Here is a 19,558-nt window from a genome sequence, read left to right as displayed (position 1 = left end):
ATCCGTTGACCTTTAGGAAGCATTATTATAAGGTAGAGTGGGTGAGAAGGGTAAGTGAGCTTCCCCATTCCATTTAGTGGTTATATTCCTTTTTGTAGATCATTCGTTCTAAAATGTTGTCCTCACCCTTTTTATGTGTTGAGTTCAAGTTTAGTGATCACACTCGCACATACGAGCGAACCATTTCTGAGTGATTCATCTTTTAGAGCGTATGTCTGTGAGGCCAAAGTCAAGGCGAAATGTATTAAGATAGGGATCAAGGTTTTGTCTGCTTGGAACTGAAGTGATTCTCATTGTGGCTAGTCAAGTACACTTCGAGTCTAGATTATTGGTGAAGAGATTTTTAACGTCTGTATAGTGTTGTTAACTTTGACTGATTCCTATTAGCTTGCCAAAATTTTCTAGGAGATAAACATTTTTGGTCCATCTTAGTTGGCTTTGAGTGCGTTTGGACCCTATTGTATTTTTGAAATGTTTTTTTGAATTTTGTGGGTACATTCTCTGAAAACCCTCACGAGACAAAACTCGTCCACTAGGGCAACCTAGGGGTTTAACGGCTTGTTGCATATGCTAAATGTAACCGGGATTCCTCCGAAAGTGAGTTAGGTTTTTCTTTTATTTTGTTTTGCTCGAGGACTAGCAAAATCTAAGTTTGGGGATGTTTGATGGGTCATGAAAATGTCCCATCTAAGTCGTTTAATTTAGCCAAGTTAGTCGGTTTCGAGTCTTTATTATAATAAAATGGTTGGTTTTCTTGATTAGGTGTCTTTTGCGGAGTTAGATGTGAAAAACGGTTAAAAACGAGGAAAAGATGCATGAAGGGTATTTTGATCATTTGGAGTCAAGGACAATCTGGTAATTTGGCCAAGGTCAGTGCGTGGTTGAAAAGTAGAGGTCGAGACGAGTCCGTAGGAGAAAACGGAAGTCAAATCGGAGTCCGGACGAAGGAATAAACCAAGGTCAAAGTTCAGTAAAAAATGTTGACTAGCGGGACAATGTCGGGTACGTTTCTGGCGCCCGGTTTACCGACAGACACGTGTCTTGGTACGAATATAGGAGCATCCAGTTACCGTATTCGCGCTGAGCAGCGAAGTTGAGCCATCGAGATCATTCAGTGTAGCGCGTTTCAGCGAGCTTCGGTAGTCCCGTGCCCACGTTCTAATCCTGTCCACACGCTTCCGCGTTTTCAAGATCTGACGGCTTCAGATGATCTGTTCTTTTTGTTGTAATCCCGTGTTGCCCGAAGCTTTATATTAAGTTAGTCCCGGACGCGTGTCCACTTTCCGGCCGTCCAGATCCGTGCGCAATGCATCCGAGGGCTGCTGCTTGCTGGCGCACTCGTCCTCATTAGCCGCGCTACACAATAGCATCCGAATTTCTCATTGGAAACCCTAGCCGCCAGCCCTACTAGGGTTTTGCCCTTTTAAACCCTCATTTTACCCTTTTAGCCCTCAAATTCCCAATTTTTACCAATTTAACCCACCAAAAACCCTAACCCACCTATAAATAAGTCCCTTTCTCCTCCATTAAAACCTAGACTTGCAAACCCTCTCAAAGGCTTCCTTATCTAATTTCTAAGCCACTTCTTATCCTCTCTTAGCCTCCTTTTCTCTCTACCTCTTCTCAACTAAAAACCCTAGCCACCATTCTTTTCTTCTACTTTCTCTACCACCTTCATCTTTTCTCTACATTTTCTTTCTAATTTCTTTCTCCTTCTAATTTCTTCTTCTAACCTTCTAATTTCTTCATACCTTCTTCTCTAAAATCTCTTCTTCTTCTATCTCTCTTCTAAATTTCTCTTCTTTTATCTTCTAATAAGCTATTATTTGGAGTTTTGAGCAATATTCTTGAGATACTTGGAGCTTAAATTGGACATCAAAATGGAGATACATGGGAATATGGATTGGGAACATTCTTGGTGATTTCTTTCCATTAATCTTTTGTAATTCCATTTATTTTATGAATTCAATGAATATTATTTTAGATTCCATGAGTAGCTAAATTTTGTATCTAGGGTGTAGAGGAAACCCATATTTTGGCTTATTTTGAGATATGTTATAAATCAATGAATCTTTATTTTGAGCTTCAATGCCTATTGATTGTCATTTCATGTTGATTCTATAACCTTATTATCATTCATGTATTATAATTAGATATTTCATGCTTTTATTGATTTATTAGATGAGATATGACTTTTAGATCTTGAATGATAGTGTAGGAATTTGGTTTTATATGGTAGTCAATCATACATTCTTGATTTTGAATTGTGTTATTAAAGAATATATTCCGAAATCTAAATAGTTTATTATGTTAGATTTTGAGTTATACATGAGAAAAGGGATTTGTTAATTAATGCATGTTTTAAGTAGTCCATTTATGTGGTGAAATCGAAAACCCTAGATTCTTCTTCTCATCTTGATTTCATTCTTATTAGTCTTTTAGTATTGCTTTCTTTTTAAAATAGTTTCTTAAAAACAAATCAAAATTAATGAAAGGGGGTTTTAATTCGAGATTTAGATAAAATAGCTTGTCCTTGGGACGATACTCGATCTTATTTTCAATACTATAACTTAACCCCGTATACTTGCGGGAATAGACCTATTTTTAGGCCTATCATTCAGCTGATGTGGCGGTTGTGATTTGAAATTTTGACTAAATCAGGTCGTTGAGAGATGAATATCACAACCGCCACATCAGCCGGGTAACTTCTTTTGTCAAGTCCTTTGTGATTATAGCACTTCCGTATTTAATAAGTGGAATTTGTAACAAATTCAACAACAAGGGTCAACCTCTAATTACATATTATTTTAGGGGCCAAAGCCAAAAGAATCTTAAAGGAGTAATTTTGTCAAATATTATTTGGCAAGGAACAACTAAACAAGGAACAACTAAACAGACAGTTAAAGGAACCCATCTAAGTAAAGGTGGAAACCTAATTAAATTAAAACTCGGGGCTCAACCCCTAATTAACCTCATATTTGGGGTGAAGGCCTAAAAAACCCTTTTTTTGTGGAAAACCCAGAGACTATCCATTTTGTGTTTGTGGGGGTCCAGGTCTTTGGACCCAGTCAAGGAGGATGATATGTGCCCATGGTAAAACTCAATTTGACCCAAGCGCTATGGGCTTTATGAGTTTTAGTACAAAGCCACGGGTTAAAGGCCAGCTACCCAAACTTCTAACCCCAGCCACATAATTTTCGCACCCCTAATTTTCGTAAAATAGTAAATAAAGAAAAACGCAGGCACTTTCCGGCTGTGGACAACAGAGTAAGTGGAGAAAGTTCATAGCCATGGAATTGTAAAATCAATAGAAAAGTGGTTTAATTTGCATATGAACCCACAACCATTAAATTGACTGTAACAAGAGAGTTACAATCTACAGATATGTATAAATTAGAACACAATAACGTAGAAAATTGCGACAAACTGCATCGAAGATAAATACCTCTTTCCGTAATCAGGAAGCTTTACTAGAAGTCTTGCTGAATTTGTTTACTCAGCTTCAGCTTACTCTGCACATATAATCACCAAAAAGAAAAACATTGGTTGGTTACACTACAAATGAACAACCCTTCAAACGGATCGATTAAAAGTTCCATCTTGGGGAAAGCTGAGCTCTACTTTCGCGGGGTTTAGTCATTTGATCCAAGCTGTTCCTTCTTTTAATGATCGACGAAACAGTAGGACTACAAAAATCGTGGCTTCTCCTAGATGCTGCTGCCCCATGTGAATAAGTTTTCCTTCCTGTGTTAAAACTTCGCTGTTGCTTGTCTGAAGTTGTCTTTCGAGCTATCTGATTTCTTTGAATTGGACTACTTCTATTATAATTAACACAACTTTGGCTTCTTCCCACTTGCTGAAACTTATCTTCTCTAGGAGTAGTGTAGTTTCTGCTTTCCATTGTCTCAGCTGAGTACATTGTTGTCTCTCCTTCGCTGCTATAATCACCTAAGAAACCTTCCATCTCATATTGTGAAGTCTCTAAGGGATATGAACTAGACTGAACTTCACTGTGATCACCATTAACAGACCCAGTTGAGATGATATCCTTAATTTTCCCTGGGTTACTTATTATATCTTCTCTTGCCGGGCTTTTCAATGCCTCGATAACATTCTCATCTGAAGTTGGAGTCGGACATTCCATAGGTTGTGGAAGAACTGTAGCTTTTACCATTCTAGGAGGGAAATTGATATCCAAAAGCTGGATCTGGTTATGTTCTTTTCTCTGGACCATAATTGGAGCCAATCTTGGTGATTCATAGATTTCTGGAGTCGGTGTTTCCTGTTCATGGGTTACTACAGAGTTCTCCTCTTGGCATACATTTGCTGATGCCGGATAGCCTAGTCTGGGCTGGTTTCTGGGTACAGAGATGATATTTGATGACGACGGGCTTCCACCGTTCTCACCATCTGTTGGTTTGAAAACCTGGCGAAGGGTGAAAGAAGAACAAGAATGTTCGCTCTTTTGTCCTGAAGACATTAATCGGATAAACGGCAATTTGGGTTTGCTAAGTTCATCCAAGCTGCCCTCCCAGTGCTGGTATAACCAATCACAGATTATGGGAACTGGGATTGCGAACTGCATGGACTGATCTTTTTTCAATGAAGGTGACGATGTTGATGTTGTCGAAGTGGTTGAAGATTTTGTAGTTGAAGTAGCTAGATTCATGGGATCACATACCATAAAAGCAAGATTACCTTGAACATCAAAACCTGCAGATCCTGGGCTCCATGTTATCCCATCTGTTGATAGTTTTATCAGATTATCAGTTGCTATGACCACTTTGCCTTCACCCACTGTCAATTCATTATTTTCTGTGTGACCTAGAAGATAAACTATACTTCCAAGATCAAGAGATGGATTTGAGCAAGTCTTTAAGTAATGAGGCTGCTGGCTATGGGCAGCTGAATCCCCGTCCATTGCATCTAATGCAACTATTGTAAGGTCAAGAACTGAGCTCGTAATGAAAAACCTGCAACCAGATGAAAATGTGAGGGAAATAGATATCAGAATGCTTAATTTCACAGATGAAACTTGAAAAGGAAAGCTTTCCTCAAATGCAAAATACAACATAAAATAACATCAAAGATGTTTAGTGATACCTTCAGGACATGGAACTAGTATGGGTATTAGTATCCCACACCTCGTAGTATACGATATCATTACGAAGTTTTGGATAGGACAACCTAAGAAATCTGATACAGAACACCCTTGTGCACATTAACATTTACTTGTTTTATTTATTTTTTATACTCACAATTTTTGTAATTCTGGTTCAACCATTTACCATTACCAAGTTGTAAAACAATTTACATATAAACGGACCTAGACTAGTATTTTATCGTCCTGGCCTAATTTTGTGGAACTGCATCCAAAATTACATACGACGATACGAACTAAGCATAATATATCCATTTCTAACTGCAAGTATTTGACATGAGTCCAAGTCAAATAATAAAAGGATCCATGCCACATATCTATACTTCAAGTCTTCATATAAGAAAAGAGTTGATGAGAATAACATGATAAAATATGCAGTTATAGTGTAGTAACTACTTGATCTCAAAATACACAAGAGATTAAATATTTGGAAACTAATGTCTTCTAGCATTGTCATATTATAGTAACTTGTAATAAAGAGACATGTTCTAGCATTACCACACAGTGCAAAGTTCTTTTTTTAATTTTTGACATTTCTGTAAAAGATATTCCACAAACTCATTTTCCTTCTACTACTGCTGCTTCTTAGGCACAACAGTGAACAGTCTACGATAATGTTATAGGGCATACAGAACTCATCAAATTGGTTAATTCAGAACCACGTGACATAAGTTTGTTCGTTGCACTTTATAGCATAAACTTGGAATATGTGGTTTTTAGTTGTAAAGAAAAAGTTGAACTAAAGCAGCTAATGGATGCTCTAAAATACACTTAAAGTCTTTAGATTACTTCCGTTTAAGGGAAGAGTTGACAAAGATAACCTGATAAAATATGCAGCTGCAATGCTGCATAGTAAATAGTAACAACTTAATCTCAAAATCCACATGATATTTAACCTTCGAAACTTATATAGTCTAGCATTACTATATTATCATATCTTGTACTATAGACACATGTTCAAGCATTACCATGTTGTTCAAACTCATTTATTAACTTCTGAAAACAAGGCCACTTATACCCAGCCCACACCATTCATCAATCCCCTCCTCGCCGACAACCCACACTTGTACCATTACTCATTTTTACCCCTCACCTTCCCACCCACCCCCCGACTAGCCCTAACCCAACCACTCGACCATGGCCACTACCCAAATTCTTTCCATTCCCACAACATTCTCTTTCCACAACCTATCACCAAGTCCAACCCTGTGATCTACTAAGACAACCCCATTCACAAACTCAGACCATTCACCCTTTCAAAACATCACCACTTACTTCAAGCAGAACACCTCCATCAACACCTAGGAAACCATAACATCATTTCCCGCTCAACAATGCCATACAACTCCGCACCACAAGCAGACCCATATCAACCCACCGACCAATATCACTTCTTGCCCCTTGGCCACAAACTTCAAAGACCATGCACCACCTCGCACTTCCTCCTTGTTAGGTTATTAAATAATGAATGAATGGGTGAATAATGAATGGGTTGGGAACACCATAAAAACGACAATATACAACTCGAATATAGTCTATTAAACTAAATTTCTGCAATTTCACATTATTACACCAAAGATCAAATCTAAATACCACATTATTAGTTCATCTACCATACAATAATTCCAAACAATGTTCCGCAAATAGAAATAGTTAAATAATAAGATTGTAGGTCTTCTTCGAATTCAATTACATTAACCAATGTTTACCTTATAAAAAATTTACAACTACAAGAAGAAATGCAGTTTAAACCACTTAAGGATTAAATTGGACACTTGGGTAACCGACTCACCCCCCACAATCAAGGATTTAATCAATTTGAGAAACTAGGAGGAGGGTGAGGGTAAAACTATAGATAGACAGGCGGTCAAGTGAGGCATGAGACCAGCCAGGAAGTTCAATTGATGAACTTAAGAGAAGGAATTTCAATGACAGATACAATTACAATTTTCACTTGAAAAGAAAACTAGAACATCAAACACCTCAGAGATCAAATTTCCAAACTACATTCCTCAAAATCAATAGCTAAGTACTAATCAAATTAATTTTAGTATTATTAGATCTAACATTTTCACAAATAAATTACTACTTCTAACAGAACCAAAATTTCCAATTAAACTGAAATTTAAAACATCTAACATTTTTAACACAACAAAAAAAAACCCAGATTAAATAATCAAAGATTAAGCGCATTTCCGAGATTGAATTAGAGTTGGAGTTAGAGAGAGAAAATTAGGGATCCAAAAGAAGGTCAACTACACTAACCTATGAGGAACGAGTTTGGCATTAACTTTATTCTGCAAACAAATCTCGGCTCCTTCAGCAGCAGTAACAGAAGGAAGGTTAATATGAGTAGTCAATAAAAGATTTCTATGGATAAGAAATCCAGTTCCACCACAAACTCTCGCCATTGCTGAACCTTTACTACAAAATAAACTACCTTTCATTCTCTCTGATTTCCCTCCTCCATTACAAAAACACCAAGATTCCCCTAATACTCCCATTTTTCAATGTCTTCTGAACAAAATCACTGAACCAGAAAACCTGGCATTAGGTTATATTACAAGGTTCGTGAAAGTCTTCTTCTTCCTTCTGTGTTCTGACCTCGAGAAGGATGATTGAAATGGTCGTTTTTAGAGAGAGAAAGTAAACAGGAGAGAGAGAGAGAAGATGAGAAGAAATGAAATTTTTTTAAATGTGAATTTATTTGGACAAAAACGCCGACAGTGAGTGAAGAGAAAGTGGGGAAGAAGACATTCAAGTACAATGAGTATGATTTTGTTCACCTTCATTTATTGGGTAATGATACACAAAATTATGGTTAAAATTATGTGGCGTGATGTTTACCCACACACATTTTTCAAGAGGCTAGAGTATATAAACCTACATGTGTCAGCCGTGGACCTCGTTGAGAGTAATTGACTAATTAATGGTAGACGTCGGATCATATAATCTGTTCTGAACTTGTTGCCGTTGGATACGATTATGAAAAGAAAAACTAGGGACGGTGACTTTGTTAACACTTGTTTTGGAAGTTGCGCAAATGGTTGATAGTCTTGACATAAACCCTAAAACTGTAGTGGTCCTGTGTTCGATTTCAGAGAAGATGGTTCTATAGTTATTGAATTTGAGTTATTAAAGATATAAATAATAACAAGTTTGTCGAGTTTTAAGCTCTATGTTGTTGAGCTTTATGCCCATTTAGTTATTGTTTTAACTTAGGCGGTTATAGTGTTTATCACATTTTGATGATGTATCAAAGTTTTGTAATGACTAACGTAAATCTTAGTCGATTTCTCAAAAAAGGCTTATTTTAAGATATTTGCTTTCAGTAAACATTTCGATCGTATTGTCTTTAAGCCTATTTTAAAAAAACGATGGCGTGACCGAGCATTTAGAGATCCGGTGAGAAAATTTTGTTCGAAGACCTTCCTATGATGATGTGAGAACCAAAAAAGTACGTGCAATATAATAGATAAATAAATCATTTGTCTGAAGAACTTCGATTTATGAAACATCATGAAAAGTACATGTTTATGCAAATTACATAACTAATTGAATTAAAAATAATTAAAAAAAACTATACTCAATGATGTAATAATGATATAAACCTAATAACACAAATTAACGCACTATTTCAAAGTTGCAATTTTATAAACTAAAACGAATATTCACATAGAAATCTTATGCAACTTGTGGAAAATAATTTTGTTTTGCATAGGAAATATTACTAGGAAAACAAATAATAATATGTATATTTGTGAGACAATACATATAAGCCTCTATATAACAAATGACATAGGTTTTAGTGCCATGTCATAACTTTAGTTTATAAATCTCATCCGTCAATATTCATAGTTCAATTTTCACCATTGGATTTTTTTCCACTAATCTAACTACCTCTCAACATACAACTCCCCACTTATTCTTAAAATAATTACCTACAATTTTCATCTTAAATTTGTATTGGTCATGTTAATATTAAAGCAAAAAATAATTTTATTTTGATTTTCAAGAGACGAATTTAGTAGGAATTTGATTGACACTTTTTTTTGTTGTATGATTCTAGTTTGTCTTCATCTACTAACATGATCGACAAATTATCTCGTGGCGGAGACACAGGCTATACCCTAGTATATAAAAGAGAGATGAGTAGAGGGAAAAACTAAAATTAGATACTATAATAGCCTTTAGAATGTCGATAAGGGTCCTAAAATCATAAGTAGGCTTTTTATTTTGTATGTGGAGTGCTTATAGAGGCTTGAAACCAGTAAAAAAAAATTATGGGGGCGCGTATGGAGGCTACAACTTGGTAAACACAAAGAAAAAATAAAGCTAGTCAGGTTGTGAAGGGGATTCAAAGTCGAGACCTCAGAAGCCCAGGATGAGTTCCATATAAATTGAGCTATATACCACGTTGTAATGTAGAATGGAACATATTATAGAAGTTCGTTTCTAAAGCACTACCCGAAATGGGGCCACTGGGTAGAGGGAAACCCGGTGCAGATGCACCGACTGCACTCCATCACTCAGGCGCTCTGTTGTGAAGTCCTCTTCTTCCTATAGCATCCAAAACTTGATCATGTTCCTCCGTTATGTCAAATTTGGCAAAACCTTTATGTATTTAGTTAGATCTTGTTCAATTTAGTTACTCAATATGACCGATTACAAAAAAAAGGTTCCTTTTGAAAAATATAGAATAGTAAATTTCGTTGTATGTCTCATTTGATTAATATGAATGGGAAGACCAATGAAAGTTGAAACCCTAAGACTTTGATTTTTTAGCTTGGGCTCCAAACATCCGTCACATTTAGTGAAAAGAGAGCTCTCTCCAAGTTTATTCTATGAACTGGGCTAAATTTGGTTCTTGACCAGTTCATTATTTACTTCGCTAACTCTGATACCATGTCCTCCCACTCTTCCGAGTGAATCATGGTCGGGTGTCGTGGTCGGACGAGATTTAGAGAGAGGAAATTTTTCACTTCCTTTCTCTAAATCTCACCTGACTGGTATTCCTAAATAGTATTAAGGGATAAAGAATTAGGTAATTAAAATTGATTTAAATTTTTATTTGATTGTAAGTTTTAGTCCAAATTTTTATTTGATTGAATTATACCTCCTAATCTTCATCTTCACTTGACCTTCACTACCACCACCATCATTTTCGACCATTAACCACCACCATCTCTCTCTCTAAAATACCCACCAGATCTGAGATTTGTTGTCTTGATGAAGAAGAAGGTGTGCACTTCTTCATTTTCCTTGCTGCAGCAGGGCAACACTATTGTTGCGATGTTGTCATCTTCTGTTCCAGACCCTCGATCGAGGTTCTGTAACCCTTGATTGGACGACCAAGATACCTCTTATGGGCGTTCAGCTACGAAAATCTCATGTTCTCCGACCACGAAATATCTCATGGATGACCGACCACAAACCCCTCGATCAAGGCCCTGAAATTCTCGAAGAGGGTTTTGTTGAAAATCCTCATCGATTTTCCCTTCATTTCAGACAAAGGCAGCTATGGTAAAGGAAATCCTTCTCTATTTCCTTCTCTTCGTGGGAACAGTGAGAGAGAGAGAGTGTGAGAGAGAGAGAGAGATAAAGAGAGAGAGAGAGAGAGAGAGAGAGAGAGAGAGAGAAAGGGAGAGAGGTGGAGAGAGAGAGAAGGGCAAGAAGGGATAAGGAGAGAAAGAGAGCATAAAAGAGTAGAAAGTGGGAAAAAAAGAAAAGAAAAATAATATGAAATGGTGTGGTGGTGGGAGTTGGGGTTGAGTGGTTGTCAGATGTGAGAGATGAAGATTAAAGGGTCAAAAAACAAGCGACTTTTTGGAATTAAAATGAGGTTTTCCCTAGGTATCTAATTGATCGAAGTCTTTATCTCCTGAGACTATTTTGGGGTGCTTCAAAGCTGCGACCTTTACTGTTGATAAAGGCTATGTGGCTAGTGTGTCCATAATTTTTTTTTTGAAGTCTGTGACTCTGTGTTTTCTCTTCCAAGCTTCTCACTAATTCATATTAGAAATCTCCTTATAACTTTTGTTCTACTGCGACTTTGGAGCATCCAATAAAGTCACCATAAAATAAAAGACTTAGTCAATTAAGGTTGATTGAGGGGCATCTTTGTTTTTATGTCGCAATTTTACTTGATTGTACTTTGCTCCGTAACTTCATCTTCATCTTCACCTTACCTCCACCACCACAACTTCTGAGCAAAACCACCATTTTCGACCATCAACCACTTTTTTTCCTTTTCTTTCTTTCTCTCTCTCTCTTACTTTCGGCGAAGGAAAGTGTTCTTCCTCGAGAGTACCAAACTTTCTTGGGCGGACGACCATAAAACGTTTAGACACAAGATTTACACTATACATCTCGTGCGGGGGCACCTGTGAGATGTATTGTGGCTGGCCGACCACGTAACCCTCGAGGATGGTTTCACTAAACTTCTTCGGGGTCTTTTTCGTCTCAGATGAAGGGGATTCTAGCAAAATGTTCTCTTTCCATCGTCAAACACAGTGAGAGGGAGTAAGAGCATGAGATATAGATAATGACCATGAGAGAGAGAGAGAGAGAGAGAGAGAGATCGAGAAAGGGAGAGATGAGAAGAGAAAAGGAAAGAAAAAGACACGAGGAAGTAAAGGGAGAAAAAGAGAAAGAAATAGATGACAGTGGTGGTCGGAGGCGGTAGTTGCAAGTGGGATATGAAAATTAGGTGGCAAAAAACAAAGTCAAGTATTGGGCTCGAAATAAGATTGCCCCTTAGTCAAATGTAAGACCAAAATCTTTATTTTCCGGAGACTTTTTTAGATGTTAGCACCCTACATGCTCACACACACACCTCGAAGGAGCAACACTTCCTCACACACCTATTCTTGCTAAGAGCATCTCCCATGCAAAATTCAAAAAAAAAAAAAAATTCAAATTGTTCTATGTGTCAAGGTTCAATTGAATTTCTCTTTCCTAGATATCAATATTGAGATCCTCAATTCGAAAGACATTCCCAATACAACATTCTAAGAACTTAAAAATAACTTAGGTGTCATTTCCTAAATGGTTAGATTTGCTTTTAATATTGAGTGGGCAACTGAGATATTCAAAAGAAATCTCAAATATTGAGTTTCTTCTTGAGATATCTCAATATTAAATGATGTCACGTCATTTTGAGATCCAAATAACGTGTTACATTAGAGAGAATTTTTCCCAAAAAACTCAAAAAATTTTAAGTGGCACTTCGAGTTTATTTTAGTCTGAGTGTTGCATTAGTGATGCTCTAAAAGCCCTCTAGCACAATTTTGGGGGTTCATGTGGAAAGGGGCGTCTCTAGCAACAAAGAAAACCGCTTTTAAACTTCTCTTCCGAAAAGAATCCCTACCTCCCTTCGTAACCTCCCCACAGTTCTCCAAATCCTCTCTCTCTCTCTCCTAATCGTCCGACGAAATTTATCCTTCCTCCTGTCTGAACCTTCTCCATGAATAACCTCTCAAGCTTCCGCCATTAACACCACCTCCAAAATCCCCTCAATCTTACCCCGATGGGTACCACCGGCGGCGAAGTCGAAGCCGGTTTCGCCAAACTTCAAGGCGAAGATTTTGAATACTTCATGCAAACCTACTCAATAATTTTAGGCAGAAACAGTAAGAAATCAACAGTTGATGTTGATTTAGCAAGTTTAGGTGGTGGTATGAACATTTCTCGAAATCATGCTCGAATCTTTTATGATTTTCAACGTCGTCGTTTTGCTCTTGAAGTTTTAGGTAAAAATGGTTGTTTTGTTGAAGGTGTTCTTCATCTTCCTGGTGATCCACCTGTGAAATTAGATTCACAAGATCTTTTACAGATTGGGGATAAGAAATTTTATTTTCTTCTTCCTGTTAGAAGTATTTTAGGTGGTTCAGCTGTGCCTCGTCATATCTCGAATTCTTCTTCTGTGGGTCGAATTGTGTCTCAACAGCCAGCGATGTATGGGTCTAGTAGGGGACAAATTAGGGCACCAAATGATGATGATGATGAAGAGGATGATGATGATGATGAGGATAATGGTGATGAAGAAGAAGAAGGTTATGATGATTATGAAGATGATGGGGTTCCTGTTGGTGCTAATAAGAAAATGAGGAGGCCTGGAGATATTCAGGAATTTGGGTATGGAACTGGAAAGGCAGGATCTTCTGGTCAGTGATCTCTTTATCTTTCTTACTTTGTTTAATTTTTGTTTCTTTAGTCGGAATTTACTTAGTTTGTATCTTTGATATCGTACCAATTTATATCCGGTTTTTCTGTGTATCATCTGTATACTTGGGATTATAAGGGAGAGGAGATATTCGACCTTAGAATTTTTTTTGACTGAATTAGAAGTCTAGGGTTCAATTTTTTGAAGTAGTTTCGTCGTTGCGTTTTTTTCGCTTGCTTGAAACCCAATTGAGAAAGTAAGGTTTCAAGAAGAAAAAGGTTACATCTACCTTACCAAAGTTTGCCTGTCAGTTTTTGATCGGTTCGTGATTATATTCATGGATCGAGGTGTTTGAATTATCTGTGTTTTAAATCTCTAGTTTCACTCAGTAGCATAAGTGCATTGCCTTTGATCAGTCCTAGATGGTCGGAGGTCTAATCGGGTTGTTTATTCTAATAAAGGAAGTGAAAATTGGGTAGGTTTTCAGTAGTTGATTACTTGATTTGCTCTTTTTGGCTTGTACATATCAAGAAAGAGAACCAACTTATGTAGTTCTGTTTGAGCGCAAGTGTTGAACACTCGACAAGGCGAAGAACAACATACCTAGCCAGAAGGAAGGGGTTTTAAGGTTCTTAATTCTTCTGACCACCTGGAACAACACTTCATTTAATTCTTTTACTGGTATGGCCCTCAAATTTTCTCCATCGTGGAATCATTTGATTCCTGAGTTACTCAACCAACTCCGCACAGTCCCAGCTATTTGAAAGTGAGTAAATGAGGGGAGAGGAGAGTGGGACACACCATGTTAAGGTATAAAAGGTGTTAGGCAGATAAAAATCAAAATTCGAAGGTCCGGGTCGTTGAGGGAAAGGCATAAATTTTCTCTTCCCAAAGAGAGTGAGATACAAGTCTCGTTGGAATCGTAGTAAACTCACATGTATCATTTGTAGAAATGTAGAACAAATCCGAGTTTAGTGTTAACAAGTCAATCTTTAATTTGTTATGATAAGGCATAACCTCCCACCCCCCCTGTCATGCATGTGATCAAGTTTAATGGCCACGTTTGTCAAGTATGATTTCTTGAAAATGTTTGATATGTTTCTAATTATTCTTTTTTTTTCCAAAAACATCTGCCGCATCTATATATGTGAACTCATCCATTGACCCGTGTTCATTGTGACTATATTAGTAAGTTATCTGGAGTTCTGGACTTCTATTAAGGAAGGAAGCTTTGCAGGCCCATTAAATGTGGTTACCATATGTTGGTATTAGTTTTATATTGCGGACTTTCATTAAGGTGTGCGCAACCCCATAGGGAAATATCAAAATTAGCACAAAGAAAGGAAGCTTTGTTTTGTATATTACCAAAAACCAAAGCGAGACTTATTTGATTAGAAAAGGAGCAAGGGATCCTTGGTTCTAAGAAAGCTTGGAAATGAAATTTCATCATATGTGGTACGCTTTCTAAAACATTAGAGAACTTTACCTGATCATTTAACAAGCATTAAAATAAACCAAACTTCCAGTTGTACTTGTATTAGCAAGAAAATAACTACCACGAAATAAATTTTACCATGACAAGATCATGAGGTTATGTTTGTAGTGATTTAGCGTAATAAATAACAAATTGGAGTAGGAATCAGAATATCAAATAAAATCTAAATTTGACATATCTAATTAAAACAAGTAGGATTATGACAGCGATTGAACTGGGTGAAAAGTCATATTTCCTAAACAGAGATGCTTCGTACAGGATATTTCATTATTTCACATAATAACGATCAATATACAATTGGTGCCAGTCTCTCTCAATATGCACTATGTCTATATGTCCTGCGACTTGATTAATAAGTTTATATGGGTACGTAAAGTCTGTTTCTCGAAACCAGGAGAATACGGTTAAGATCTGTTTTAGCTGTTGAATCCAGGATAATAAGTTTGCATGGGGGTCTCAAAACTAGGGTTATTTCTTCTTTATCTTACAGTGTTTCCTTTTCATCAGAAGTTATTATACTGATACCCAAAAATGATGTTTGTAGTAATCCCAGGACAACTAACTTGCCGTCGAACCTTTTGTTGTTGAATTCGTGGATTCTAGAAATAGGGAGTTGGGGCTACTGGCTAGCCAGTTGTACATGTCAACTAGCTGCTACTTGCTCACTATGACTGACTAGTAACCATTTTTCTGTTCTTGGATGCAAAGGTTGAATATGCATAAAAGACATGTAGTTTAAGAAAAAAATTGAAGTAAACAAACAAAAGAGAGACATAAAATATCAATTATTACGTATTAGCAAATGTAGGAAAACACTTTTGTTTCTGGTGAGATTCCATGTCTGGAATGTAGCATTTAATTGGGATGCGGTCTTACGATGAGCGAGTAGATGTATTGGGAGCGGTATGCGTTGACCTTCCTAAATTTGTGATATAAGGCTTCTGTTATGTGGATAACTATGTATTATTTGTCGTACAGCTGCCCTCTACTTATCTTTCCTCTTCTATTCTGAAGTTCTAAATTGGTCCTTTTCTTAACTTGCTTTTAACATCTTTCACAGTTGCTTTTAGGATCTTACTTTACATTTTAGCATTTAGTGCTACCGTGTCAGTGTAACTGGAATCAAGCATTTGGGTATTCATTGCATACTCTGGTTTTTCTGTATACTGGTTATTTCAACTCGAAATATTTTTATGTTAGTATGGTGCACCTTTTCTCCTGTTGCGCTTTAAGGTGCAACCTTTAACGTCATTCCTGCCTGAGAGGTTTGGTGGCGCAATAGTCGCCTCAAGGCGTGTTTAAATACTCGGTCTTGATTACGTGATATGCCTGTGGTTTACAAATCCGACCGAGTAAAAAATGTATATAGAAGTTTGAATGTTTGGGAGGATACCTAATATATGATATTTAGGTATACTATACTACTATGGATGAATACAATACTGGTGGCCTATTGATCTTTGATGATTTGGTTATTGGATGATGATGTGGTCCATTTTGTATTGCATAGATCATATTCATATTAAAGTACTAAATTGTATTCTCAGAAAATTTTGTTATTTTACCACTGGTGGTTGGTGGACATAAGGCTTTTCTAAAATGTGCAATGGTTTCAAGGCTTAGATAGTCACAACAAGCTACTATGAAGTACCAAAGAACGAATAAATGTGACTTGTGAAGTGATAATGTTAGGAATAAATGAGTTAGGATGTGGTTATGATGTTAATTTGGAGGAGCACAAGTGTCCTCATAAGTCATAACTGTAGTTGGTTGAAGAGTTCTTATGAAGTTTTTCTTGGAGGTCATTTTTATCAGTTAGTTCTTACTAGTAACAGTATTTGTTATAGATATATTGACTCAGAGTTGGAAATGCATAGTGAAAGATTATGGTTTACATTTTTTTTACTTAGTTAAGATTCTGATTGATGCATGTTGTAGCCTCTAGCTATTATTACTCACGCTTGTTCTAATTTATAATGATGTAATCAAGTATCCTTAGCCAAAAATAAAGTGGACTTCTATGTAACTCTTATACCATCTGGCTCTAAATTCGCCTTCTTAGTTCAAGATTTCTAGCTAGCACAATCTTCAATCTCCGTAAGGGACTGGTTTCGGTTTACTTTTCGTTGCTCGTACTTTATATTTCTTGTTTCAGTGTTTACGAACCACATGCATTTTTTATCAATAGTTAAGCTGAAAGTTGATATATGCTCTGGATACAATCATGCAGACAAAAAGTCAGATCCGAGATCAAGGGCTACGAGGGATGCGGACAATCATCAACTTCTGCAGTTGGAAGAAAAAGATGTGGTTTCTTCTGTAGCTACTGTGCTTTCCGATCTTTGTGGTCCTGGAGATTGGATGGGAATGGCAAAGCTTCATACTGAGGTAGGTTTAATTAGAGCATTTTTAACAAGAGGTTTAATTTTTACTTGATTGACTTCTTTAATTAGTGAATTGTTTGTTCACAAACTTAGTATGGTACCACAGAGGCATAGCCGGTCCTAATGGACCTAATGGTCACACATGCTTCTGTCAGCGGCCTTAAGGGGGTTGTGTGAGAATGTACCTACCTGGATAAAGTGGAGTGACCATGACTTCTCCATCCATTACCAATTTGTTGTTAATTTGATGCCCACAAACTTCATTGGCATCAGTTCCAGGTAGAACGGTCGCACCAGCTACAGATCACCCAAAAAGTTACGAGTATTAGTCTAAATAAATGCCACATTTTTGGGCATGTGAGAATTGTCCCACATGAAAAAGGAAGCCTCTTGACCAAGTAAACAATACTATGGCCTCTTCACTCAATTGCAAATGGTGTTGAGTTGGATGGATGCCCACACATTCAAAGCGGTATGAGTGCTAGGCACAAGTGATAAGCCAAACAGCTACAGTACCTCTACGCCAACAAAACAACATTCTTTAAGCTGAAATAACACCAGAGGACGTGAGAATTAACTTACATGGACCATGTAGGTCTCATGACTAAGTATATAATAAATACATCTTCTTCCATCATTAGAAATTGGTTTTTGGTAGGATGTCTACAAGCATAACATGAATGTCGTAAGTATATAACAGTTGTGCTTGCATATACCTCATTTCCTGGTTGGAGTTATAAGACAATAATTTCTAAATTCAAGTATGAAGTATGTCAACAAAATAAACTGATCTTTAATAATGAATGCAGGATATTGTTTAGAGATGATTCGATGCTGTTGCATTAAATATGCAGCATGATGTTTGCACTAATTTGTTGCATATCTGTTAGTGGTTCTTATATATTGGTTATCAGGTTATCAATTTTTCTTGTGGACTCCTTAAATGGGTGAATTGATAAGATTGTGATCTTCCACTGGATTATGGTGTATAATTCATTTGATTCATCGTTTCTGGGAAGAATATAACAACAACAATTGTGGATGAGGAGGAATGAAATAGCTAAAAAGTATTTAGAAACTTGGCAACATATATGCATTGGTCGGCTGCTAGCGAGTATGAGTTCCGGGCAACTGCTAATGTGCTGCCTTGCTGGGTCTGGGCTTACATCAGCATGCCTTTCTCGATACCACCCAGTCTAAAATTTCTCCTTCTAAATCCTTGTCCTGAAACCTGAATGCAGATATCTTATGCTAGGCATTCTTCTTTAAATTTCAATGTTTAATTTCTTACTGATATCTTCCTATCTAGTAGACCATTTCGTTCTACCTAACAAATTGTGATTGATTTCTGCTGATACGAATTGAGATGCATAAGTACTAATTTATGTTATTCACCTAGCGACATTTATTTATGTACCAGTATCTTCTGTGTTCATTCTTTTTCCCATTTCCTTCTATATTATCTAACATGAGAGTATCACTTGTGTTTAAAGTTTCATGACTTAAAACGAACCCAGTATGGGATTGATATTGAATTTTTGTTTTTGAACAAGAACATAAGATATGAATGTTAGGACTGAACTTGTACAAGGATTCAACGTCAATGCTCTCAATGTCCATTTCTTTTTCTTTTATTTGTTATTTTTATATTTGTTCTTGTTGATTAACATTTTGGTTGATGGGTTGATATTGGTGGGTGCAGTTGGTGGAACAGTATGGGAGTATATGGCATCACAGTAGGGTAAGGAGATATCTGACAACAGAAGACGAACGGGCGAAAGGAAAACCATGGGCAGGCTTGCTCGCATTGCTAAGGAAATACCCGGAACACTTTGTTATCAACACAAGGACCAAAGGCCAAGTTACATCTGAGTATGTCTCCTTGGTATCACTTCTTTCGTAGTTACAAACTCATTCTCTTTAATCTTAACATCAACCAACAAACACCTAGCTTTCTAGAAACAAGTTTACTTATAAACAGTATTTTCCTAGTTACTTTTGTTTTGGTTCTTCTATTGTTGTGAGATGTTACATATTTAATTCTAGTGTTCTGAATTTGGCACCCGAGACTTCTATGTGAATACACCAGTTTAGAAAGAAGCTTCACCATTTTTGTTGCTTGTTCAAATTTCTTTACTTTTCGACCAATTACATGAATATCCCCGACAATGTTCATAAAATAAATTTTTAATAGTAAAATTAAATGATAGGAGTGTTTTCTGTCACTTCTACCGTTTTGACTACCTTTAGATATGCGGTACACTTACATTTTGCTTTGAGATATATGTCTCCACGCCCATCTTATGTGCCTTATAAACATTGATCCCCGAAAAGTCTTTTTCAAGTTTGTTGTT

At 36.8% G+C, this 19,558-nt stretch overlaps 2 protein-coding genes across 2 annotated transcripts; one reads left to right on the top strand and one right to left on the bottom strand.

The window, feature by feature from the left end:
• Positions 1 to 3,324: 3,324 nt before the first annotated feature.
• Positions 3,325 to 7,926, bottom strand: LOC147569011 (uncharacterized). The gene is made up of 2 exons (XM_086655472.1): positions 7,427 to 7,926; positions 3,325 to 4,973 (listed from the first exon to the last, which is right to left on the bottom strand). Exons 1-2 carry the CDS (start codon positions 7,663 to 7,665, stop codon positions 3,587 to 3,589), a joined length of 1,626 nt encoding a protein of 541 aa, XP_086511598.1. The 5' UTR covers positions 7,666 to 7,926; the 3' UTR covers positions 3,325 to 3,586.
• A 4,483-nt stretch (positions 7,927 to 12,409) lies between these two features.
• Positions 12,410 to 19,301, top strand: FHA2 (SMAD/FHA domain-containing protein). The gene is made up of 3 exons (XM_086655467.1): positions 12,410 to 13,326; positions 17,051 to 17,208; positions 18,907 to 19,301. The coding sequence occupies exons 1-3, from the start codon at positions 12,690 to 12,692 to the stop codon at positions 19,105 to 19,107; spliced, it is 996 nt and encodes a 331-aa protein (XP_086511593.1). The 5' UTR covers positions 12,410 to 12,689; the 3' UTR covers positions 19,108 to 19,301.
• Positions 19,302 to 19,558: the final 257 nt, after the last annotated feature.

Source organism: Eschscholzia californica, unplaced genomic scaffold (genome assembly GCF_041429995.1).
Source record: "Eschscholzia californica isolate CP2 unplaced genomic scaffold, dmEscCali1.0.p SCAF_1, whole genome shotgun sequence".
Lineage (NCBI taxonomy): Eukaryota > Viridiplantae > Streptophyta > Magnoliopsida > Ranunculales > Papaveraceae > Eschscholzia > Eschscholzia californica.
The sequence above is the reverse complement of the archived record's forward strand: the minus strand, read 5'-3'. Positions and strand labels throughout refer to the sequence as shown.